Raw genomic sequence first — 18639 nt, forward strand, 5'->3', positions numbered from 1 at the left:
TGTTGGAAGACCCAGCCTCGTTTCATCTTCAAAGTTCTCACTGATGGAAGGAGGTTTTGGCTCAAAATCTCACGATACATGGCCCCATTCATTCTGTCCTTAACACGGATCAGTCGTCCTGTCCCCTTGGCAGAAAAACAGCCCCATAGCATGATGTTTCCACCCCCATGCTTCACAGTAGGTATGGTGTTCTTGGGATGCAACTCAGTATTCTTCTTCCTCCAAACACGACGAGTTGAGTTTATACCAAAAAGTTCTACTTTGGTTTCATCTGACCACATGACATTCTCCCAATCCTCTGCTGTATCATCCATGTGCTCTCTGGCAAACTTCAGACGGGCCTGGACATGCACTGGCTTCAGCAGCAGAACACGTCTGGCACTGCGGGATTTGATTCCCTGCCGTTGTAGTGTGTTACTGATGGTGACCTTTGTTACTTTGGTCCCAGCTCTCTGCAGGTCATTCACCAGGTCCCCCCATGTGGTTCTGGGATCTTTGCTCACCGTTCTCATGATCATTTTGACCCCACGGGATGAGATCTTGCGTGGAGCCCCAGATCGAGGGAGATTATCAGTGGTCTTGTATGTCTTCCATTTTCTGATGATTGCTCCCACAGTTGATTTTTTCACACCAAGCTGCTTGCCTATTGTAGATTCACTCTTCCCAGTCTGGTGCAGGTCTACAATACTTTTCCTGGTGTCCTTCGAAAGCTCTTTGGTCTTGGCCATGGCGGAGTTTGGAGTCTGACTGTTTGAGGCTGTGGACAGGTGTCTTTTATACAGATGATGAGTTCAAACAGGTGCCATTCATACAGGTAACGAGTGGGGGACAGAAAAGCTTCTTACAGAAGACGTTACAGGTCTGTGAGAGCCAGAGATTTTCCTTGTTTGAGGTGACCAAATACTTATTTTCCACCCTAATTTACGAATAAATTCTTTACAAATCCTACCATGTGGATTCATGGATTTTTTTTTCACATTCTGTCTCTCACAGTTGCAGTGTACCTCTGGTGCAAATTACTGACCTCTGTCATCATTTTAGGTGGGGGAACTTGCACAATCGGTGGCTGACTAAATACTTTTTTGCCCCACTGTATGTGGCGAAACAGGAGATGGATATCATGATTGTGCTCCTGATAAAGCTGCCTCAACTGTGTGATGCCATCATGTTAATATGTGCCAAAACCTTTGAGGAACATTTTCAGCACCTTGTTGAATCTATACCTCAAAGAATTATTGCAGTTCTGAAGGCAAAAATAGATCCAATGTGGTAGTAGCACTTGATAAAGAGTTATATTGTGTTTTACTATGTTTTTCTCTGCACTCTGTAATCTCTGCATTTGATTCATTCTGCTACCCAGCATTTACTTATGAGATATTATATCTATTCATTCAAATAAAATAAAATAAAAAACAGGATTCAAACAACACAATTGCTTATTTAGTTATATTGGTTTAAAAATCTCAGAAAACTTATCAGAACAATAAAAAAAAGTTTGTTACAAGTTCCTGGAATTGCATTTACTCCCTCTCCCTTATTGGATTTCTTTTAAATATAATAATTAAACAAGAAAACAACTAGTTGCAAGACGTCCCTGTTTCATTGCAAAGACCATTCAAAGTGTATATGAAGCAGAAGATTCAAGTTTCCATTTAGTTGGAAATTCAGGCTGTTTGCAGGAATCGGGCAGCCAAGTGTTCAGGACGCATACCTCATGAGCAAAAACACCCCCAGCAGCTCAATTCAACTCCCGGCCACCCAAAGTTTTACTGCCTGTCATTTCTCTGAACTCATTTTTGCACAATGTCCAGTTAAGACAATTATCCAGTGAGAGCAAAGATTTTCGGTGCCAAGCTTGCCACATACAACCTTTCCCATGCATTAATATGGAAACATCAAAATTAGGTAACAATAAGCAAAGGAAATGTTTAGGTGGAAGGGGAAACATTCCTGTTACTGTCATACTGACAAGATTACAATAACACTTTTATTCATCATGCTGCAACTTGCGTTTACAGGATTCTCATGTTTGCAGCCCTGTGCCCTGCATGGTGATAAAAACTTTTCTCATAATCTAAAATGTTTCACGCTGTGCCTAAAATACCTGACAGTACCAAATGATTCAAAAGCATATGGCGGGCTTGTGTTTGCTTGTCTGAGTGGGTGTTAACGCATAACACTCCTTTATCACAACAAGTAAATCATAAATCTTGATAGAGGATAAAAGTCCTTTAGATAGGTATAAACTGTACCTGTGGCATTGGCAGCATCCGTGGGTTTGATTCTCAACTGTCATAATAACTTAATGAGAAAATCCCCTTTTTCTGTTTCAAAAGTAGGCAACAATAAACAAAGTAAATGTTGACACATTCCTCAGAAACTTGAGATGCTACTTTCATCACAAAAACAACAAAAGACCTTGATACCACTGAAATGATCTGGCTACGTGTGTGCACTAGATTCAGGCAGGTGGAGGTGACAGCAGATAACAGTGACATGAAATACAAATATACAAATATAAGATTGCCACACTGCATGTTCATCAGCATGGAAACTAAAGCAAACATCTCCCTAAACCACATGCAAAAGTGATGCTGTAAAGTTTGATGGCAGTTACTTTATTGGTTCTAAGCACTTTTCCTTCTTTGAATTTTCTGTATAGATAAGCTTTATTGTTGCAAGAAAATCTACTATCACACATGACACTAAGCTACAGACAAGCGCTCCATTTTCTGTGAACAATGGCTTTAATTTGATTTTCATTTGAATTTTATTTATATGGCAACAGGCAAAGAGAACCTCAACAGGTTTAGCTAAAGTGAATTATTGAGCAACTAAAGTCCTTCCAAGAGAAAGTCTCTTGACCCAAAGCATTGTCTACATTAACATAAAGTTCAGTTGTTATCTGTACATTTAAACTGCATGTCAGTTTAAATGAAAGTGTAGTTTTAAAAAGGTTGTTTTTTTTGTTTTTTTTTTAATGGAAACTATACTTCTACCATCATGTTAGCTGCTGCAGAATTCTGGCTCAGCTTTAAATTCAGGCTGTTTCAGCTCCATGTCTCCTTCTTTTTGGGGTGGTTGTAGCTCAGGTGGCAGAGCAGGTCAGCCACTAATCAAAAGGTCGGTGGTTCGATCCCAGGCTGCCTCCTAGCTTCATGCAAGATACTAACCCCATGTCTGCCTACTGGTTAGGGCTGAACGATATATCGCATTTGCGATAATATCGCGACATGATCAAGTGCAATTTTCTAACCGCAAAGGCTGCGATTATACTCTGGACATGTCCAAATTCATGGGCTGCATCCTCCTGAGGCCGCATTTGTAGACCGATTACGTCACAGCGACGCGCCGAAGGCTGTCCAAATTACTACCATATCCCAGAATTCATAGCCAAACTCCAGTTTCCAACAATGGCGGCCGCTACTAAGTTTTAAAATTACTCATACTAATCTTTCTGGGTCACAAAATAAACTTTTAAAATATTTTCAGGCGAGAAAGTAGTTGTGTAAACATCAAATATCTGCTCGGTTTATCAAGATATCCCATATTTGCAAAAGTGCTTCGACGTTTTCAGAGGCGTCTGCTACCCACCAGCTCGACAGCTAGCCGGGAGCTCGAGGGTTACTGATGCGGCCGAGAACTGATTCAGAAGGCTAGACCGTCCAATTTCACGCCTTTAAATTTTAAAGGCGTGTTTGTGTGTGTGTTTATACAATTGCTATTATGTTTGCACTTTATGTGTAATGTTACTGACTGCAGAGATCAGTAAGATGTGTGTATTTTTTATTTATTAGTTTTATTTATTTAATATTATTTTTTAATTGAATGACTGTCTAGTAGTTCACAGATGTCGAAAAACTGAGTGTGGTAAAGCCACTGATTTTTTTTTATATATATTTCTGCAATCTGCACATTGTACTGACTTTCATTTTAATGTTTACACCAGGGTTCCTTGTCAGCACTTTATGCTCAGATGTTTGTAAGCTAAAAATAAACTATTGTGTATGTTCAAATATACTGTTGTGATTGAAGAAGTTAAATAAAAATGTCAGTCATCAATTCATGCATCACCTCATGTCATCATAACAGAGGTCTGTCTTCCAGGAAAGAACAGTTTAAAATTAATGTAATATAGTATTGGCCATACTATATGATGTATTGCTTGTCTTTGTTTAATAATACAGAAGACAAAGACCTTAAAAAATAATCGCATATCGCACCGCAATCGCAATATTGGGGCAAAAAAATCGCAATTAGATTATTTTCCATAATCGTTCAGCCCTACTACTGGTGGTGGTCAGAGGGCCCGGTGGCGCCAGTGTTCGGCAGCCTCGCCTATACAAATGCAGGCCATTTACCATTCTAACGTTTAAGCAGCAATCCCCAGACCTTTTAAAAAAAGGAAGTCAACACAAGTCCTAAGTTGCCCACAATACTCATACACTAGAATGTTTAAGATTTTTGCAGCTGGGTACACAAAAATAGTTCTGGTTTTCCAGTTCACTACATCGTTTTATCAATTTGTCTTTCAATTATCCATTTTAGAGGCATGAACAATTTGAGTAACATGACATTTTGGTTTGCTTAGTGTTCAGCTGTACACAAATTCATGCAAAGGAGTCAACTGTGCAGTGTCTCCTGCAACTACGGTTTGTTTTTAAGTGTATTTGCTACTAAATTTATCTATCACAGTGAATTATGAGTCAGACTTGCTAAAAACAAATTGGAGTCTGGCTAGTGCTAGCTTTGTCTGTCAACAAGTCATTTTCACCTTATAACAAACAGTTTACTAATTAAAATGTAAAACTTCCAATTGCAATTTTTTCACTGATCACTGAGCTCAGCAAAGAATGTCCTCTTGTGGCTTAATACATTAAAAATTATAATACAGTATTTCTAAAGATATTGTGGAATTGTGATAAAATGTATGCACACACTTTTCCCGCCACATGTACTTACTGTACACACTAGTACCTGATTCATATGCTGTTTCACCCTCAGCCCAAAGTTTTAAAAAAAAAATTAATGCCAAAAGCACAGGTGGAAACTTGTTGCAACTGTGAATTGTAGATTGTGAAATCCATTTTTTTTAAAAAGAGAGCTCAAGTAATTTTAAAAGAACAAAACTCAATTTGTAGTTAATGTCTTAGCTTACAAAGCGCAACAATGTACAGCACATAGAGGTTTTGCTCCAGTTACTGTGGCCTCCATAGACAGAAATTCTTCCAAGCAGAGATATTAAATGTAAGGAACAACCTCACACAGGCACAACTTGCCTTTGTGCTTTCACCGGTTTCGTTTGCTTGACAGTTAGGAATGTCAGCCCAACCACAGCAACCTGATAACGATCAATGTTTCATGTAAACAGTTCCAATGAAAAAAAATCCTCCTCCATTCTTTTACCTCTCTCATATCAAGTACCTGTCTTTCCTGTAAGCTTAAGAGCTGTTCCTGTATCTGCTTTTCTTGTCTTTCATCTCCATTGTTCCATCTCTCTTACCTCCTCTACCATCTATTTTTGCAACTATAATCTTTACATTTAACTTCTTCTCCTCACTTTTGTGTATCTACAAAGAAAACAGTAGCTTAACACTACACTTTGGACCATACAGACCCCTTTAATGTTCAAATTAAGAACGGAATAAATAGGCTGACTTTATTTCGGCTGTCTCCCATACAAACTATCAGTGACACATGCTGCATATTAATTATAGCTTTGAAGGGAATCTTGATGATGACCAGCAAGGAGGAAATTAGTCCTGGTTCACACATGGTTGCCAAGGCAATGCCACAGCAAAAGATAGATCCCCATGGCAACAACACCAATGTGTAAGGAGTTCCCAATGACAACACCATAAAACTCTAAGACTTTTATCAGGTGAACCTCTCTGGGCTTTGAAAATACATTTTGGTACGACCATCATCGTATCTGTTGCTGTCTCAATTCACTTTTATCATACAAACACAAAAGATTTGAGCCCCTTTCTCTGAGTCATCAATCCTTGTGGTTTGAGCTGGAGATAGTAAAGAAGAGCTCAGTCTACCCCAAATGCATTTTTTTACTAAAATTGACAGCATACACAAAATAATTTTTCATTAAACTAATATTCAGCTCATTATAAAACACAGTTCCTCATTTAGTAACTTTCGCATTTTCTTTATTCTCCACCAGGTTACAGAATCTGCTCTAGCTCTAATCTTCTACTGAGTAGGGCTTTTCTGAAAAAACTAAACAAAACAAAAACAAACAACTTTCCAATTCAGTTCAATTCAATTTCATTTATATGGCATCAAATTGCAACCACAGTTGCCTCAAGGCACTTTATATTGTAAGGTAAAGACCCTACAATAATACAAAGAAAACAGAAAAACCCAACAATCATATGACCCTGCTAACAGAAAGCGCTTAGACGACAGTGCAAAGGAAAACCTCCCTTTAATAAACAGGAAGAAACCTCCAGCAGAACCAGGCTCACGGAGGGGAGGCCATCTTCCATGACCGGTTGGGGTGATTGGAGGAAGACGGGTAAAAAGACACAGGGTGGAAGAAAGCCAGGGATTAACAATAACTAATAATTAATGTGACTGAAGGGACACAGCTTGCAGGGCATGATTAGCACTATAAGAAGGCCAAAACAAGCCAGAGTCTTACATATTCTTTCTAGAAGAAATCGCTTTCCTTCAGTGTGCCTGGTTTATGATTTGCATGTTGATGCTTCTATTCTGTGGACCAATCAAAGTACTTGTTGTATACATTGCTGTGTTAGGTAGTCAGATTTCGGGGGGGGGGGGGGGGATAAAATACAATATCTCAAGTTGACAAGTCACCTCGGTTATGGCAGAGCAGTGGAATATGGTCTGAGTCTGGTAGCAACCAATCATCCTAGAAGCAACCCTGGCAGGGACCAATAAGGAGAAGTGTAATATTACTAAAACCTCACAGCATGAGCATAAAATGACTACATCAAAAATAAGGGGACTGAGTTGTGCAATTTCTATAATTTTCCAAGAGTGATGGGAACTTTTTATAGAGGAGTCAGCAGTGGCTAAACTTCTCCCTCATGTTCAAATATTTACACAACTTCTTCAGCCAGTTTTTAACACCCTTACAAGCTGCCACATATTACAACACTAAAGGCTACAGAGAATATAGGAATTGTTTATTCAAGGTGTTATTCTTTCTGTTTTATCAACCAATCAGACATGTGCTTTTCTGGAAGATGCTTGAAAAAACTAAGTTAAGCATCACATAAAAAAAGGTCAATGAACAACTGTAAAGTAAAAGAGCCTCATTTACAGAAGAGAAGGAATCCTTCTCTCTCACACACACAAATAGACACAACTATTGAGAAAGAGCAGACACACAAACACAAGCCACAAAGAGAGACTTTCCATCCTCCCCTGATTTACAATTCGTCTTTGTCTCGAGACTCGGCGCTCTCACACAATACCGATGGCAGAGAAAAGGACATGGTTCCACGCCTAAAATGGTCTCATCGCCAAGACCAGCGAGCGGCACAGGGACAAGAGCAGAGCTGGATCCTGACCACTCAGCTGCTTTCCCCTGGCCCATACTTCAGTTTTTAATGTACATCCAATGACAAATATTATTTCATCATTATTCTTTCATCAAGCTGAAACTCTTCTGGATGGTACGGAGAATTTTGAAGCCTCTAGTAGCGTACGAATTTGGATCTTTTAAGTCATGCTGAATAGGTACTATTGGAAATTAGGCTGTTGTGTGTGCCCCCCTGTAAATTATTACCAGCATGACATTCTGTGCTTACACTTGCTGCCCCAAGACCAAGCACCCACGTTCTGTTCAGACACATGTGACAGAGGGGCAGCTGTCACATGTTCGCCAATTCAGATACATATAACAGAAGCACTCAGTCTCTGCTGCATAAGACTCTGGTGTCAGTCAGTGCAATGACCCTGCATGCAGTGTCTCTGAGTGAGTGAGTGTTTGAGAAATCTGTCTGTTAGTATTTACTGCTACTACACTGGTATGCATTCATTCATTCATTCACCCTTTCTATGTGCAGATGTTCAGACAGTAACCGATCTTTTCTCTGCCACTGCAAACCGATTCTGATGCTGTTAGTTACAAACCGATAATAGTTGTTTGTCTGTTTTATTGTGGGTTGTTTTTTCATCTTTAGCACCATAAAATCAAAACAGAGCAGAGAACTTTTGAAACTCTGCATTTTAAGCATGCACAACATGCTTAAAACACATCTGTTTAAAATGAGAACGCTTTTTCTTTTAATTTTGTCAATGTTTAACATTTAAAGTTCTTTGTGCTTTGGAGTGAACCGAACGGAATAAACCAGGTTAATGTGTATTGCACTTTTATAACCTCGTGTCCGCATTTTATAGGTGCCAGCAGAATACAAGCTTTGTTTGTAATGCTGAATGCTACAGATTAAGACTATGGATGGGAATTGATAAGAATTTAGTGATTTCAATTCCAGTTTTGATATCTTTATTAGTTGATTCCTTATCAGTTCCCTTATCAGATTTCATTAGGTTGTCATTGGCTCTGCTTTGAGAGTCACCACCATCGCAGCATATTAAAGGCATTACATTTGTGCAAATTCATTGCATGCTGTGTGGTCAAATGTTTCTGCACATTGGAGGTATTTCCCTTCTAGTTGTGATCAAATCTAATACTGTCAGGAAGCGCTGTGTGGCAGGCAGGAGATGAGGACTCAAAAGGCAGGACTCAGACACAAGGGATGAACTCAAAACCACAGCTTTAATTGCTGGCACGGGAAAAACGAGTATACGAAGCAAACTAACCTAAACTGGGAAATAACAAACTAAACATACAGGGAGACACAGGGAGATCCACACAGCAAGAGGGACGACGTGACACTGACTCAGAGAAACACAGAGTTTAAATACACTGGGAAGTAACGAGGGGAAGGAGACACAGAAGGAGGGCACAGCTGGGAGAAATCAGAGACAAGGAAGCAAAGCAGGACACATTCACATAAGACCCGGACCTTCAAAGTAAAACAGGAAGTATAACACAGAGACACGAACTTGACACGGTGGAGACAGCAACTAAGAAACACAGAGACATAAACCATAAAGCTGAGGACTCTAAGAACCAAAATACACAGAGGGAAATACTAAGCATGGAACACAAGAAACTAGACACGAGGGAGTAACAAAAGACCAACCATGAGAATATAATTCACAATACAGAGTGACAGAAAACAAGAAACTCAAACACGCAAAGACACAGACATACACAGAACAGAGGAGGCACAGAGAAACATGAAGGGCAAAGGATCAAAACTAGAAACCATAGAATAAATCACACGAGTACAAAATACAAGAATCACAAAGAGCTAAAAACGCTGGGTCAGGAGACCCAGGATCCACTGTCTCATAATTATGATTTAACAATACAAACCTAGAGGCTACACAAATTGTTATCTCTAATAAAGACACACATAAAATCTTTTTCTTATTGTCTACGTATAAACACAAAGCAAAGATGAAAAGCAGCGCACTGTCTGTGCAGATGCTTGCAAAGAGCCAAAGTTCTGTTAGAAGCAAAATGCAGTTTTTTCTGTCCTGGATGGAGTTTGCACTTTACCATCGCACTCTTACAATTTTGTGAAATAAGTGAATAATGTCCATATCCATGCTGTAGAAAATGAAACTTTCTGTTCTGCTATCGATTGTAATAGATTTTTAATTTTAGGCTCCAGGAAGGCCAGTGATTTAATGTACAGTGTTATAACATTAATTTTACTGTATACCAGAACCATGTGACAGTTTTTGTAAAACAGTTTGAAAATGCTGCTGTAAAAATTGTCATACATGATATTGATAGAACAAAAAAGTATTCTTGGAAATCTTGAATGATTGTGATTCATGAGTCACTTTCCAAACAGGGAAAGTTTTCATGATATCAAATTACCCATGCACTTCCTCGGGTAATCTAGAGACAAATCTTTTTTAATGCAATGATCTCTCACAGGATTCTGAATTAGAAAAATAACAGTGAGGACATCAATATAGTTTCTTTCCTTAGAGAAAGATTTGTGTACATCAAAACAAATTAGAACTTTTTTTTAAGAGATGAACTTAAATCAATTTTTCAATAGATCATTTTCATCTACTACAATACCCAAATGTCTCCTGTGAGTAGTTTTCAGCTCTGGTTGGATGCTTTAGTGAATAGAGGAACTAATAATTTGCTTCCCGCTCACAAATTAACTCACTTGTAGACTGAAAAATTGCTTCAGTTTACTGCATTCCCAAGCCAGAAGTCTCAGAATACAAAAATAACAGTATATGAATAACACTCATCAGTACCGCCGTGCCGCGTCTGACTGAAGTTGACAGAAGCCGGGTTACTGGCAAGCATGATGCTGACAGCATACCAGTTTTGAGCTGTTGACGCAGCCTTGCATGTCCATGACAGCAACATCTTTGATCTCATTGCTGGAAATGAGACTGTAGAGAGGCACCAACATGAGCTGCTCCAACTTGCACTTTTCACCCACACGGCCAAAGTTGGGCAGGACTTTGTGGATCAGGATCATACCCGTATCTATTTATTGCATTTAGTCATGCACATGTTACAGTGTTGGTACATAAAATATAGTATATTTACATAGCTTTTTTATTTTTATTTTATTTCCACACTCACTTTACATCACCAGAAGCCTCAGTCATTACTATTAATTCTCTTTTCAACAAACCAATCAGACGGGTGCTTTTCTGGAACACCTTTAGAAATAAACACAGAGCTAAGCAGCAGCCGAAAAGGTCAGTGAACAATCAAATATTGTAACCTTCATGAGCGTCACCATGGTGCCTGCTTAGTGTGCAAAAGCAGGTAAGAAGGAAGATTTGTTTAAGCATCTGTTTACATGCAGGAATGATTACATTTTAATCTGTCTCCTAGTGGATGAATAGCACAGGAGTATAATAGTACCTATAGCAAATTTGGGGATTTTTTAACATTATTTTATTTTATCAGGTTGCTGTAAGAGACAACTGCTGCAGTTTATTTGGTTTTGGTGTGCTGAGGGGAAAAAAGATTGGTAATAATAAAGGAAGAGCAAAAGTTTGACTTTTCTTCTTATATGAATATTGAATTTTTTGATTTTTTTTTGTTTACACTTTTTTGCTCTTAATTGGTATTTTTAGGAAAGAGACACAGGTAAGAATAGTGAATTTCAATAATTTTTGTTTCCTCTCCTCATGTTTTGTGTTTTTGGCAAGAACCACTTCAAAATTATTGTGCATTTACTTTCATTTTTCATACAACCCCTCAGTCCCTTCAAAGTTAGGGACAAATGCGGCTTGACAAACCCACCAGGAATTTATACACTGGCATCTTTCCTTCCATCTGTCATTCTGAATGACTACTATTCAGGTTTCACAGTCTCTGGTTTGTTTCTTTGTGGCCTGCTATGTATCTGGCTCAGCTAGTCACAGATTTGCACACAAACACACACATACATAAAAGCAAGCTCAGAATTCATATGTACGCACAAAGATTATCCATTAGTCATTCACATTGAAGTGTAAATAAAACTTGCCGCTAAATCGACATAAATCCATCGATATGTTTGAAGCTTGTGTTTGAAGCAAGTATTTAAACATAACTGCACTGTGGTAACACAAACTACTAATAGATAAACACACACTTATTCAATGACTTGACATTACCTCACCACAACTGAGGTCATGTTTACTTGTTTCATTACAATACCCAGCTCTGAAAGCCAGAGAAAGTGATTCGGTAAGCTCACTCCCTCCCCTGTAGCAAGCTGAGTCAGCTTAAGTTTCTCATTATAATCAGACATACGAAAGGACTCATGCAGAATAAATTGAACAAAAACGAAAATGTGTACAATGACTAAGTTAACCTTTACTGGTCTCATGACCTTTCACTGGTGCTATTAATCATTAATTCCAAGACTGATTATGTGCATGTATGGGGTTTATTTAAAAGAAAAGACAGGAATCATTTTATAAAATTCAGAGTAACATTTTAAAATTTCCTGTTTTTTTGACAACAATACAAAACTAACTTCAATTTATCCTTTCATATACCGAGGTTGAGTCTGTTAATGGTTAGCAGTTTGCTCAGTGAAGAATTTGCGCTTTGCTGTTGATCAATTTCACATGAACGTGGGAACGTTATTGAAAGACTGAAAGACTATTGAAAGCTGTGGTCTTGGGATGAGGATAACTGCCTATTCAGTCAACAGATTAGTCGATTTAGGGAAATTATTTCAGAGGAATTTCGTATTTCCTCTGAGATTTCTTAGTTTAGGGGCGTGTTTTTTATCATTTTTGGAGGCACCCAAAGGTGTGTTGGCCTGAGCCAATGTAAAAAGTAACAAGCATCATAATTAAATCATTTTTGGTATGACTTTGTATTATGGTTCTCAATATGTATCACTTAATGGATAAGAAGATGTATATGCAACTTGAATGTTGCATTGCGTATGTATTAATACAGGGGTTTCCAACTCCAGGCGTCAAGTGCTGGTGTCCTGATGGTTTTAGATATCACCCTGGGTCAACACACCTGAATCACATGATTAGTTCATTACCAGGCCTCTGAAGAACTTCAAGAAACGTTGAGGAGGTTATTTAGCCATTTAAATCAGCTGTGATGGATCAAGGACACATCTAAAACCTGCAGGACACCAGATCTCGAAACCTGGAGTTGGACACCCCTGCATTAATACATCTAAAATAAAGTTTTACATGATTGTTACATGGTTGCTTTAAGCTTAAAATATACATTTACTAGCACTTGGATTCCTTCGTAAAAATATTAATATTGTCTCTTTATTAATGTAAAAATAATTTGATGTTAATAAGCTTCTAATAGAGACTAATAATCCTTAATATTAGTGGAGTGGTAAAACATTAATGTGCTTTAATGTCTTACCACTTCACTAATTTTAAGCATTACCTTCTTCTAACTTAGGCTTTCAGAGGACTGCTGAAAATCCGGTCAACAAACTAAATGCCTTTATTAAACAAGGACCTATTCAGATTCACAAAAGAACAGTGAGGATGATTTAAGGCTTATTGTTTAAATGAAAAGTCCAGGAACCTCAAACCTCCACAGTGGCATGTGGCTCTTTTGCACATCTCTGTGGCTTTGACAAAAAATATATTAATTTTACAGGTTTATGTCTGAGGAAGTAATTGCTGTATGTAGCCAAAGAAACATTTTACACAAGCTTCTGTCACTTCACTGTTGCTCCAATTTGTTGTCAATATTAACATTAAAATACCAAATAATTTTTATTATTTTAATTCCATCCATCCATTTTCTTGAGATTATTTGGGGTCGGATCACGAGAGCAGCAGCCTAAGCAGAGAAGCCAAGACTGACCTCTTCCTAGCCACCTCCTCTAGCTTCTTCAATCAGATTTTTTTTCCCTCCACAAGATGCAGGAAATTATAACTACTATTTTTCAAACAGAAATAACTCAAACACAGCAATCAGAAATTTAATCAAGTCTCATTGGTGTCATTGGACTAAAAAAATCTAGCATTAGCTGATAAAGCCGATTGTGAGACAGATGACAGTAATATCACTACTGCCAGTCTTTTCATCTCATCAGACCGCCCAGTACACACACAGCTCTGCAGGCTGCAGCTGCAGAGTAATCACCACGTTGTCCATTTGCTATTGAGCAGGACATAGGTGTAGTCGCACATTGTTTGTTCTGCCACAATAAACCTCCTGCCCCTTGGCAACAGGCAGTTATTACTAGCACCACTCACAAAACTGAACAGCCTTCTATTTCCCATCACAATCTGTGGTCCAACATTAATGGACAGATAGGTGGCACCGCAAACAGACAGATGCACAAAGAAATCAATGGAAAGAAGAGAGCTGGTAGAGCTAAAAAAAAAAAAAAGGCTTTACTATTTCCAGTATTTCACAGAAATGTTGGCAAATATTTGAAAATGTACAAAGGACATGAGTAGAACTCAATAATACATATAATGTAAATAAAAGGCCATGCACATATTTTCAGTAGGAGTTAAGGTCAAATCTCAGTGAATTCCTTTAAAAAGCATTCATGAATATACCACTCCATAATACTATGATCATTTTAAAACATGTAAGATTTTATTCATGTTTTAACTTTGTAAAATCCTGTTTCTGAAAAGGTGTTTGAACCAAGGTTGATTTCTGTTTCTGTCAGCAGGTCAGATTTCATCAGTTTAGATACATTTATTTATTTATTTTAAATAATGGTTTAACTGTTATTAGACGATATCCTTTTGTTATGCCATCCCACAATGTTGACTGTTAGCCTGCATGCCACCAAAGACTGCTCAAACAAGACTGGTCGATAGCCTTCAGGTTACAAGACAACTAGAAGGGTAAGACGGAAAAAAATCCAGAACCAAAATCATCATAGAGCAAGCATCAGGAGAGAGGCTGGTAGATGAGTTAAGATAAATTAGGGAAGTTGTGAAGGCAAAACGAGGTCGAACCCATTATTAGCAAGGTGCAACTAATGCAACTAGATTATTAAAGTCTTTTTATGTTGTTGTTCTTTAACAGTGTTCAAAATGTTACGAAAATCCAGTTTGAGGTCATGCTTTACAACAGTGTCAGCATTTAAATTTACATATCTCACTTCCTTATAATGAAATATTCAAGTCTGATAAAAGTAGCATCTTTCTAGGGAGCCAGCATAATTTTCTTCGATAACAAAACAATGCAGTCCATTAAGGTTGTGTATGCCATCTGCCAAAATTGACCATAAGCATCAGTATAGTGTTGATACTTTAGTAGTATGTAGCTCCTCAGTGGTCACCTTTCGAATGTGGCACCTTTAGCCCTGAGATGGGAAAGACACCTAACGTGTATATGAAGAGAGACTAAAAGAGTCTCAATCGAGCACACGCAAGTCAAAGTAAAGCTCAGACTCTTGCACTAACAGACATATTTATGATATTTGCAGATCAGTTGTGCCGGGTTAGTAACTATGTCAGTACTGATAAGAGGGACATGTAGAAGCCTGTTAATTACTCTGTCTGATGCAAAACACATTCCTCCCCTGGGTCAGGGTTTGGAACCTCACACAGTCTGAGGCAGAACGTATTTGCAGACACTGTCACCTCAAGTGTGCACTTATGCAACTTCATCAGCAGCTATGTTGTCCTCTACGATCTGACAATGAACCTAATACAGAAAACAATGTTTGGAGTAATTCAGAGATTATGTATAACATAGGTTGTCTAGCAGAGTAGTTTGATGTCTGCTGTTTACAAAACTCTCAGCACTGTCTGCGGCACACGTTGCAAAGCGCAAATTACCATAGAAAGACACTGTTTGCTCTTCTCTTCAGCTTGTCATCTGTCTGTAATATGTGATGCACCAACAGTGAAATTCTGCAGCAGCAGTGGGGTTTAGAATAACAATGTGGCCTTTTTGCTGTCACGTGACCACTAACCTCCAGACTTGGTTTTAACTTGTCTGCCAATTTGCCCATTTTGTTAATCATGGTGACATTTTAGGGTCAAGTAGATAAGACTCCAGTAGCACAGGTGGTTGTTGACTGCCCCTCAAAAAGCAAGAAAAACTGTTTATTTCCCAGTGGACTGGCAAGTGGTTGACAGATGGGTCTAGCGACCTTGGCAACCACTGGTTGCAAAGAGTCTCAATTTCCAGTTTGTGTGGCAAGTTTTGCCACTGCTCTACAGAACCCATCATTTCACTATCCCAACATACACATTTTCTCGCCCTAACAACATAGTTGTATCGAGCAACTAAAAATAATGTGTGTAAAACCCTTATTTTGAATAAATATCCAATGTTATTTAAATTATTTTTACACCTCAATTACGCATTTTAATGTATATTTGTGCAAAACTTACATTACATAACAGATAAATATTGGCTGCTGCCAATGCCATAGGTCGATGTATCAGTGCATCTCTAGTAATTATAGATAAAGAATATGAGAATATTTTTACACCATAGTCTGCATGAACCACTAAAATGTGCAGTATCGGCGATACTCTACATAAAAATAAAATAATAAAATAATAAAAAACATATACTATATAATATATTTAACATAGTTTTAATTCAGTCCTTATCGTTTCTTGGGGTGAAACACCAAGTGTATAAAGCCATGAAAAAGGTCACGGTATCTGTGCAAACTGCACTTCCCTGAGCTTCACAAGAAAATACTTTGCAAGTCACGTCATATTTTCGAAATAGGGATTAATTCACACTATCGTTTCAAGTAGTAACGGGTTTCCGTTTACCTTTTTTGCAATATTTGCAGCTCCTTTGCATATCTAACATGAAATGTGAGAGGACAGCAGGACAAAAGTGATGACTAAGCATTAGTAATAATTTCATGGAATCGTATCAGCACTGTCAACACAAGGAATGTCCTGCATGTGTTACCGATACGGATTAACTCTTAAACCAGGAGTTTAACCAACTATTTGGATATCAAAGGAATTCTTAGATACGTGATGCAACACCTCGCTTGATTTATGGCTGTTGTTTTTTTTCCCCCACTTTCCTTTTGAGGAAAATAAAACTTTAAATCAACAGTGAAGAAGCTGTGCTTTGTGAGTAAGCAACACGTTCTTTGCATTTGCAAATACAGTCTAAACAAACGGCAACAGGTCCAACAAGGTGCTAAATCCTCCTCCATTGTGCTGTGAATTTGGTTTAAGCAGCGGGGCAACTTAAAAGTTCACTTACCTGATCTTCGTGATCACCTGTAGCGGAAGAAGCCATATTGAAGAAGGTGTGTAGCGCAGCTGATCCGGTTCACAGGTAAGTTTATTTACAACAAAATCACCCTGAATCCAAATAGTCGCTTAAAAAGAGGTGACATTTGCTTACAGATTCACTTTCTCACTAAACGTGCAGCCCCAAGGAGTCTCTAAAGTGGTCAGGGAGCAGGAAGGGGGCGGTGTAAGTTCTTCGGAAACGGTAAAAAAGTCCAGGTGCGGCGGTGGAGCGGTATGCAGATGCAGCCTGCAGTTACGCTCAGACGACGCAGGAGTCCCGACACAAGGGGGCAGCATTACCACCATAATCATTTGTAGTATCTTAGCTTGCTGTATTATGTCTGGTAAAATATGGCGCAGGCGATAATATCAGTGAATACACGTTTGGAAAACTCGCATATATATTATTTTAGGACTAATATTCAGTATATGTATTCAGAGATGCCAGAAATTTGGAAATAAATGATTAAGTTAATGTGATCCCCCCCCCGCAGATTTCCTATGTGGCAACTTGAAATCAAATAATGGATGATATTTATCAAATGTATTTGTATAAAACATAGGAAAGCCCATTCAAAGCCCATTGGGTTGTTCAATCATTCTATTTTATTTTAGTAGGTGCACATTGTTGTACATTATATTAATAAATTCTGGTGTTTTATGTTTAAAGTGTTCATTATTTTTCAATCAGCCAAATATTTTCTAAAGATCTATGAAGGAAATCACACAGCCACACACAAAATAAGGAGCTAAATTACAAATAACTAAAGTCAATCTCCCTTTCTTATTGAAAAATAGAAATATGGAGCCAGTGATCAAGTTCTTTCATGGATAGGGGAAAAAAAATAGGTGAATATGATGGGCCATCTTCTAAATTAGTGACCATTTCAAAATTTGTGTTGCTATAATAGAATTTTTCAAATTAATGGTTTTAAAAGGACAAACAAGCAAACTGCTGAAACAATTAAACATATGACTGCATAAAAATATAAAATATATTATAAAAACCTTAAAAGAACCAGACTCTTTGTCTCAACATAACTCCTTATGGGGAAGTTTCTTGCACCAGGAAGAGGAATTAGTGCAAATAAACTCCGGGCTTGAAAAGATAAGAGATCAGTATGATCCAAATTAATGCGATCATGTTTTTTCAGGAACTGAAACTTTCAGTCAGAATAGATTTGCTGGCATTTCTACCACCAAGGTTTGTAAAAGCACATCAGCACTCCTGACATACCAGTTTTATGTGAGAATTTCATAATGTGTTGAGACCCTGCTCATCAAAAAGTTCACATCATAAGCTAATGCATGGATCAAAGATTTAGACACAGAAGGATTAATAGTAGTGTGAATGCAAACATGTAACTGCTGCCAAGTCAAGTCATTAGAATAAAAACAGAAGTTTTTACATAACGTGTGGAAGCTACATTAATACAGTTTCATCCTGATGGTTCTGCATAGTGTAACAGTTTGCTTAAAGAACAACAAAGAAAACTATTCAAGCTTTTTTGGACCTGCACACCTACATTAGCACTGCAAAGGCTGTTTTGAAAACAATGTGTCAATCACTGATTGAGACGTACGATAAATACCTGCAGACACACGCTGCGCTTTGTTTTCATTCTTTTATATTCGCCTGAGAAAGGATTAGTCTATTATTGCATTTCAGAATAAAATAAAAGCAAATGATTAAATTGACTTTGAACAAAAAGAAAAAAATATGCAAAGTAAATTCAATAATTCTTTATTTAAACATTGGTGCCCGTTGCCTCAAACCTCTCGACTGATGTTTAACAAAATTCATTTTTCAAGCCTCTCATTCCTTCTGTGTAATTTCCATATTCCTGCAGGTAAATACTT

At 38.0% G+C, this 18639-nt stretch overlaps 1 protein-coding gene and 1 long non-coding RNA gene across 3 annotated transcripts in view; one reads left to right on the forward strand and one right to left on the reverse strand.

The window, feature by feature from the left end:
* Positions 1-16926, reverse strand: part of ank3b (ankyrin 3b) — a 177849-nt gene extending 160923 nt beyond the window's left edge. For both annotated transcript variants that reach the window (XM_080305359.1, XM_080305355.1), the window contains exon 1: positions 16748-16926. In XM_080305359.1, coding sequence (XP_080161485.1) covers positions 16748-16783 — 36 coding nt within the window. In that variant the 5' untranslated portion in view covers positions 16784-16926. The remainder of the gene's footprint in view (positions 1-16747) is intronic.
* The window catches only part of LOC113028107 (uncharacterized), a 460838-nt gene that overhangs the window by 252739 nt on the left and 189460 nt on the right, over positions 1-18639 (forward strand). The gene's annotated exons all lie outside the window — the stretch shown is intronic.

The sequence above is a fragment of the Astatotilapia calliptera genome, chromosome 8 (genome assembly GCF_964374335.1).
Source record: "Astatotilapia calliptera chromosome 8, fAstCal68.1, whole genome shotgun sequence".
Taxonomy (NCBI): domain Eukaryota; kingdom Metazoa; phylum Chordata; class Actinopteri; order Cichliformes; family Cichlidae; genus Astatotilapia; species Astatotilapia calliptera.